Below are 7,725 nucleotides of genomic sequence, written 5' to 3'. Positions count from 1 at the left end.
ACTCTTTCCTCCAGATGAACCTACCACCCAGATTGTGATGTTTTATTGTTCTCCTCATTATTCTAGCTACTCCACACTTAACCATAAAAACAGCGACAGGTATGGATGGAGCCTACAACTCAAAATGGCTACAGTAAATATGCTTCAGCAAGTTATATAAATCAGATCATTAGACCTCGGGGATTCTTGTCTTCATCAAAATTTTTATAGCTGTTGTCAGAAGAAAATATTGAACCTTTAAAACTTCTAAGTCTCTGAAGCCTTGAAAAAATGTTTGTGAATTTTTAAGTTTATCTCTCGAGGTTTGAGAAGGTCTCATTGCATCAGAGGTCATAAAACATACCTGCATCTTATAAAGAGCATAGAATCCCAGAGTTATCTGAATCGGAGTTTGCCATCTATTACAGCATGGTGCTTTATAGCCAACTCTGTCCTCATAACTCCATGTTCTGCTCTTTATTCTCTGTCTTCTTAACCCAAGAGCGTCTTTATGGGCAGCTTAGGCTGTGGAAATTTAAGTGAGAGGAGAGCATCTGGCCTAGTCTTTTGTGAGAGCAGTGCTTCAGACTATAGAACAGTATTTGTGAGTCCACTTCTACTTTGCATCCTGATGGTGTGGTGATGTGAGCTGCACGGTTTTATTGTAATGTCTAATAACAGTTACTCGGTGTCCAGTAACCATTAACATGAAACAGAGAACTCGACCACGCAAGCAGCAGCTGTGTCTGCGTGTTAGTCACATACATATTCTGAAACATCAGGTGCATAGTTCAAGACAAAAATATAAAACATCTACAATGCAAAGAGCTCATAATGACCTTTGTCTGCCTAAAGAGGACCTTATTATAAAAATCACTTTCTCTCAAATTAGAACACCAGGACCTGAAGTACCCTCAGTATTCTGACCTGTGTTTAGCCCTCACAGTACATTTTATTTATTTCCCATGTCATTCATGTTTCAGTATATATTACATCATATTTTTCTAGGTTTTCCTGGTGCCTCTTAACCATACTGAATCACTCCTCTCCTACTAACCAAGGGTGTGATTTTTCTCCCCAAATCTCCTTGTGGCTTAAAGAACAACCTGTCAGATTTCAACTATGATGTGTTGAAGCAAGTGTCAGTTTTTAAGGCCCTGAAGGTAATGTGGGAAAAACTGAATGCATGTGCAGATCACACCCTGTGTCTCATCTGTTCTGACCCACAAGTGGACCATCCATTGTCATGTGCTTGTGATGCAAATCAAACAAGCAGAATGAATTGTCTTTTTTTTTTTTTAAAGTGCACAACAACTGATGACTGCAATGTCTGTTTTATGCCTTTGTTGCACTATACACGCCCTTCCACTTCATTGTAATAATACATGATTTTTCCACATTTCCCAACTCATTCATGTGCATGTGTTGAAGAAATCCTCCAAAGTCCTGTTCAGAGGTTTGCTGTAGTGGTGTGTTTAATGGGATGCCAGCATACAGGCACACAGAGTGAGTCTGAGAAAGTAAGCCAACCAAGAATAATGGCAGAGTAGCACATTTATGCAGAAGACCAAAGGGTCATGATCATATAGTATGAAAATACAGTTGTTATTAACAGTTGAGGTCGTTTCGCATGTAGATGTAGATGCTAGGCTCTGGTATGTAGTTAACAGTAACAAGGAAGTGATTAGATCAAGCTGCCAGGAGGAAGTTCCCAGACTATTGTTGAATATCTGAGGTGACCAATGTTTGTATGTGGGTTTAAAGCTGGATTGATGGCAACAAAATATAACAAGATCTGCCTTGACTGTAACGTGTCTTCTTCCTCATATGCAAGTTAAAATATTTCTAAAGTAAAAGGAGAATTTTTTGCCACAAATTGTCTCCAATCTTTATGGCTGGCTGACACTGTGGTCACTATTCAGCACTCATAACAAAAGTGAAACTGTAATTTTGCTGCCTCTCCAGCAGTCCCCCCACATTCTCATTTTTATTGCGCTGAGAGTGCAACAGCAAACCTGCAAAGCAGCCCAGTGTGTTTTACTTGAGGAAGATCATGTGCACCCATGATAAGGACCCAAAGTTGTCAGGCCATATTTCTGCATTTCCTATTTATGCTGGGCAGCCATATACTATATATTTGCCAGACAAATGTATAAATACAGTTGGCACTGAGTGTGGCATTAATATACGACGATGACTGTTCCTAAATCAGACCTGTTTACCGGCTACCATAACAACTTTGTTGAGTGGTCACAACATGAGCAGGTCATATGCTGCATTACAACATAGTTGATCATTAGCAAGCACAATCTCAGGTTACACAAAATCTTACTCAGAAATCAGCTGCTACATTGTTCCAGCTAGCATAAGTCATTTTAGTTTTAAGCTTCTCATGGTCACACACTGGCACTCCCAAAATGCAACAATAGTGAAACTCACTGAAACATTTATTTGGCATTGCAGAGTAATTGAGTTACAAATACTTGTGGTTTTGCTCCCAGTAGTCCACTCAGCTATCCTGTCCTATCCTGACTGCAGTGCAGCCACTACCTGGTTGGGCTTTCACCTCAATTTGATACATTTCCTCAATAATGAATATAAACTTGACTTGGACATCATTTCTCTGTACTGATGTCTTGAAATCAAAATTGAAATTTAGAGGACACATTTTCTGGATGTAGCTATGCCTCTAACTTTGAGAATGTGCACACACTGAAGTGTACGCCAGTGTGAGCTTCAGTACACGTCATACAGTACCTTCACCACCTCAATAAAGACAAAAAACAAAACATGTGGCGAATATATCACGGTGTCTGACTGTACTGACTGAAAAGAGCCAAATCTGGATGTGAGAGGAGCAGCGGATGCCAAAAATCTTTGGACTTTTGTCACCACATTGATCGATTTAAAGTCCCGTTCTGGGGTTGCTGTCTATCTTCATCTTCTACTAGATGTGACTTCTAGCCTGCATACTCTGTCAGTCGCAGAAAACAGTTTCTTGCTGAACTTTCGCATACATCTGCATAAAATGAAACAACAATGATTTTACCACTGAAAATATGATAAACTGTATGCAATTTCAATCAAATAGCACAATATGGCACAAAACCCTCCTGTGTCTAATTTCGAGGCAGAAGGCCACCCACCAAGAGCGGGGGTCTGTCTGAGGAAGTGTTTCCTCCCCACTGTCACCTAATGCTTCCTCAAGGGGGATTTGTTGGGTTTATCTCTATAATGATAATAATAATTGTATAACTAAGGTCTAGACTTTACTATGTAAAGTACCCAGAGATGATTTCTGTTGTGATTTGGTGCTAAATAAAATTGAATTGTCTTGAATTTAGATCAAGATCAAAGATTTTTTATTGTCAATTCACTATATCTGCAGGACATGCCGAAAATCAAAATACCGTTTCTCTCTCACCACAGTTGTACATCTGTCAAGATAATTTTCATTGCAGGTTATAGACAAGAAAAACAGATCTTTCTCACAGGGTCTTACAATATGAAGAACAATGGGCGTGTCATTTATACACAGCAGACAGATGTAGCAGTAGAATTATATAGTATAAAGAAAAGGATTGATATATTAATAATGTGAAAACTATGCCGTTTTAAGCCTGTTTGTGCTAAGTGCCTTGTCAGTTCAAGGGTTTTGTGTTAATCAGCCTGCATGTAGAAAGTGGAGCTTAATTCTAATGCTAGTGAGAAACGCATGTCCAATTTAAACACCATCCTCAAGGACAGCATAAGACCTCCCCTCATTGTCACAGCATCTGGTCTGTAGACATGTAGGATATTATTGTTCTCTAAGGAATACTGAATAATACTTAGCTGTCAAGACCCAGCATGCCAGAATTAGACAGCAGAGGAGACAAGGCTTGGCAGTCTCCCTGGTAGCATCTCTGCCTGCAGCCCTGCTTGTCACAGTGGATAGTAATGTTCCTTCCCTTTTGAACTATGGGCTATTTCACTATTGTGTTCTTGATGCTGAGCCTCAAAAAGTTAACGTTTGGTTGTAATTATGTTGTCTGTTACTAACTATTTTGCACTGTGTGCCACAGTGAGCAGAAGCAGCTAACGCCCCTCTCTCTGATTCTCCACTAGTCTGCAAAGAAGAGCAGCTCTGAACCCAACCCTTATGTTCAGTTCACTGTTGGACACAAAACCCTTGATAGTAAGGTGAGTCACAGACTGTTTTGTACTCCTTAAATCACCTATTGCTTTGTGATTTAAGGTGATTTTCCCCCAATATTCCTATTTTAAGTTTTAAAAGCAACAACCAAACACTGAAGGCATCATTATTTCTTACTTTTTTAGCAGGATGGTATCTTATATAATGACATACAGTGACGTACTGAAGACAAATAATCAACAGTTTATTGTTTATCTGTCCCTGGACCTTTTTATTATGCAGTACTTCTCTCTGACTGTGGAAGCAATACACAGAGATGAACTGAAAATTGTTATTTAAGGTGTCAGCAAAGGCACTTCTAGACTGCTATGAAAGTGCCAACAGTTTATGAAAACTTTCTGTATGAGTTCTAAAAAGATAAAATACAGCAAGTGAACCAAGTTATTGCTGATGCTGAGGTTTTAATGCAAGCATATAATGGCTTCAGGGAGGTTTTAGACCCCTTGTGTATCTTCTACATTAATCAAAATGTTTATTTTGTGTAAACATGAAACTCACATAGTGCTTTCTTTAGCTAACATTGGACCTTGGCTGGTCTCAGTTGGGGGTCATCACTTGCCAATAAGCTGTTTTTAATTAGCTGCTTTCAAATGCCCTTTAATCCATTTCAAACAACTCCCTGTCTACCCCTAAAGATCCGCTACAAGACTAAGGAGCCTCTGTGGGAAGACTGTTTCTCGTTTCTTGTTCACAATCCCAGGAGGCAGGAACTCGAGGTGGAGGTAATGCCTCTCATCAACACGACACCCTGTATTTTCTTTATAACATCAGGCTCCAAATGGCAGAAAAGGTGGCGTTCTCTTAAAGCAGATCCCTTTTCTTTGTGCGCAGGTAAAAGATGACAAGCACAAATGCATCCTGGGTAATCTGGCAGTGCCTTTAAGCAGCCTGTTGACTGAGGAAGACATGACGCTGACTCAGTGCTTTTCTCTCAAGAACTCTGGGCCGAGCTCCACCATCAAGCTTAAGATGGCCCTGAGGGTAAAAATGGACTGCATCAGTTCTTACTGGTCCTCTATTGTATGCATTGGTGATGTATTTCAGGATAAGGAAACCAGGGCAGATGTTCAAGATCCACTGGTTTAAAATAGTGAAAGGCTGCATACTGGGCAGCACAGTGCGTCTGAACTAATGTAATGTCAACACTAAACTGAAACTGATTCATAATTTTTTTTTTTTGTTTAACTTCGAGGGTGAGTAACCAAGAATCAATATTTTGTGCATGGCTGCCAATTTTTTCACATGTGGACATTTGACCTGATTCTGACACTGTTGATTGACTGCTGCTTCCTGTGGAACTACACTGTACAACTTGGATTAAATTCTTGTTATCATTTAATGTTTTAAAATAATTTAATGGTAATATCCTCCTGTCATGTCATGCTGTAGATACTGTCCTTGGAGAAGCAGGTATCCTCAGACCAGCCCTCCTCTGTGCGAGTCAGAAAGGCCAGGGTCCCGACGCCAAGCGCAGCCCACTCCCAGAGACTGTCACCCTCGGATTCCCCGCTACCTCCACCCACACCTTCACCACCCATAGACTCTTCCACCCTTATCCTTGACAGGGACGGCGAGCCATATTCAGGCAGCCCTCTGCACAGTACCTCCAACCTGAGCACGTGCATGTCTAGTTCCCAGAAACACCTGCCTCATAGGGAGTCCACACCCAGCCTGGCCTCAGATGTCTCCCTGCCCTTCGCCACTTTGGAGCTTCAGCAAAGGCTCCGTCAGCTGCAGAAGTAAATGGCAGATATAATTTTTAAAACTGTTTTCAAACTTCGGTTCTTGTCTCTGCTGATGCATTTCTCTTTATTTCCTAATATCTTTTCTGGCTTTTGATTGCCTCTGGTTTCTGGGATCTTATTGTGTGTTGTTGTTGTTCTTTTTTAATTCATTTAACTTCTGAACTTGCCTTTGATAGAGCGCCATCCTGAATTATACCTCTGCGAAGGCCAGAGGTAATGCTTTTACTAGTGTTTGTTCACATAACTTAAAAAGTAATGACTTGATTTTGAAAAAGTTTTTTTTGGAGAGGTAGGGTTTGAACCACTGAACAATCCATAACGTGTTGGTGCTGATCCATATCATTGTCTGGATCCAGGAATTTTTTTAAGGATTGTTCACCATTGTGAAATAGGGTCCATACACAATGCCTACTCTTCTTGGACAGAAATTGCAAGATAACATCTACATAAGATCCACCACACACCAATGTCTGATCTGGATCCAAGTAATATTTGGGACCTGCTGATCCAGAATGTTAAAATTTAATGAGCTCATGGAAAACTCGCTACTCTACTCACAGTAAATAATGTTACAGACTTGTAACTAAGATCAAATTCTATCTGAATCTCTGCTTACAGTGAGGTGTCAACAGATTTATCTTCAAAAGTTACTGATCTACATCCTGAAGAAAACTGCCATTAGTGAACTATAGTTTTTCTTGAATAACTTTCAAACTAATAATGGTATCAATGCTTTTCCAAATGCTGGGGGTGGGTTTTCATGGTCAAGGAATCATATTACACGGGTCAAGCTATCATGGGAATATTGCTTTTACATGTAATGGTTACTGATCTACATCCTGAAGAAAACTGCCATTAGTGAACTATAGTTTTTCTTGAATAACTTTCAAACTAATAATGGTATCAATGCTTTTCCAAATGCTGGGGGTGGGTTTTCATGGTCAAGGAATCATATTACACGGGTCAAGCTATCATGGGAATATTGCTTTTACATGTAATGGCATTGGTGGAGGTTTGCACTCTCTGAGTGCTGTCTCCTTTAATATGCATTACTGTTTAAATGATCTGACTACCTGTCAAGCTAATCATCTACCCCTGCATACACTGGTGTGTGCATGTGTTAAATTCAGCTGCATTGTCTGGACGTGACTCACACTGACTCTGGTGTGTTTGTAGTGGATCGGCCCCAAGCCAGTACCCCCTGGGTGAGGTCCAGCTAACTGTGCGACACAGCTCCCAGAGGAACAAACTTATTGTTGTGGTGCACGCCTGCCGGTGAGCTCCAAACTACCAGTGATTGTGGGTTCAGTGATTCCTTAGTGTGCAGATTGTCTTACCTCCTGTGGAGCTATTCTAATCATTTACTGTAAGAATGAAGGGTCAACAAACAACATGTGACTGGCAACCTGTGAGTCATACAGTGTTGTCCTGTGTGTCCTTAGTAACTTGATAGCCTTCTCCAAAGATGGCTCAGATCCCTTCATCCGCCTCTATTTGCTGCCTGACAAGAGCCGGACAGGGAGAAGGAAGACCAGCACAGTGAAGAAGACCCTCAACCCTGTTTATGATCAAACGTGGGTTTAGACATGTATTTGTCATTTTAAAATGATTCTGTATCATTTAGGTGTATGCTGCTGTTGTGGCATTTTACAAACATCCTATTCTCAAAACGCTTAAGATTTGGAGATGCCTAAGCTTTCAATGTTTAATTTAACCCATTTGTAGTTATATGATTAATGCATTATTTTGATTGCTGACTCTATTTGTATTGCCACTCTCACATTGGTACTTAGGAGCCAGGTAGCA

The 7,725-nt window shown here is 40.4% G+C and overlaps 1 protein-coding gene across 6 annotated transcripts in view; it reads left to right on the top strand.

Annotated features, from left to right (window-relative positions):
- esyt2b (extended synaptotagmin-like protein 2b) overlaps positions 1–7,725 on the top strand; it is a 26,632-nt gene that overhangs the window by 16,484 nt on the left and 2,423 nt on the right. For 4 of the 6 annotated variants that reach the window (XM_020602296.1, XM_020602297.1, XM_020602292.1 and 1 more), the window contains 7 exons: positions 1,080–1,142; positions 4,087–4,161; positions 4,810–4,896; positions 5,006–5,155; positions 5,564–5,913; positions 7,096–7,194; positions 7,362–7,493. In XM_020602296.1, the coding sequence (XP_020457952.1) occupies positions 1,080–1,142; positions 4,087–4,161; positions 4,810–4,896; positions 5,006–5,155; positions 5,564–5,913; positions 7,096–7,194; positions 7,362–7,493 (956 nt within the window). The remainder of the gene's footprint in view (positions 1–1,079; positions 1,143–4,086; positions 4,162–4,809; positions 4,897–5,005; positions 5,156–5,563; positions 5,914–7,095; positions 7,195–7,361; positions 7,494–7,725) is intronic. The other 2 variants (XM_020602293.1, XM_020602295.1) reach the window with 2 other exon arrangements.

The sequence above is a fragment of the Monopterus albus genome, unplaced genomic scaffold (genome assembly GCF_001952655.1).
Source record: "Monopterus albus unplaced genomic scaffold, M_albus_1.0 scaffold55.1, whole genome shotgun sequence".
NCBI lineage: Eukaryota > Metazoa > Chordata > Actinopteri > Synbranchiformes > Synbranchidae > Monopterus > Monopterus albus.
Note: the sequence above shows the minus strand (reverse complement) of the source record. Positions and strands in the feature narration are given on the sequence as shown.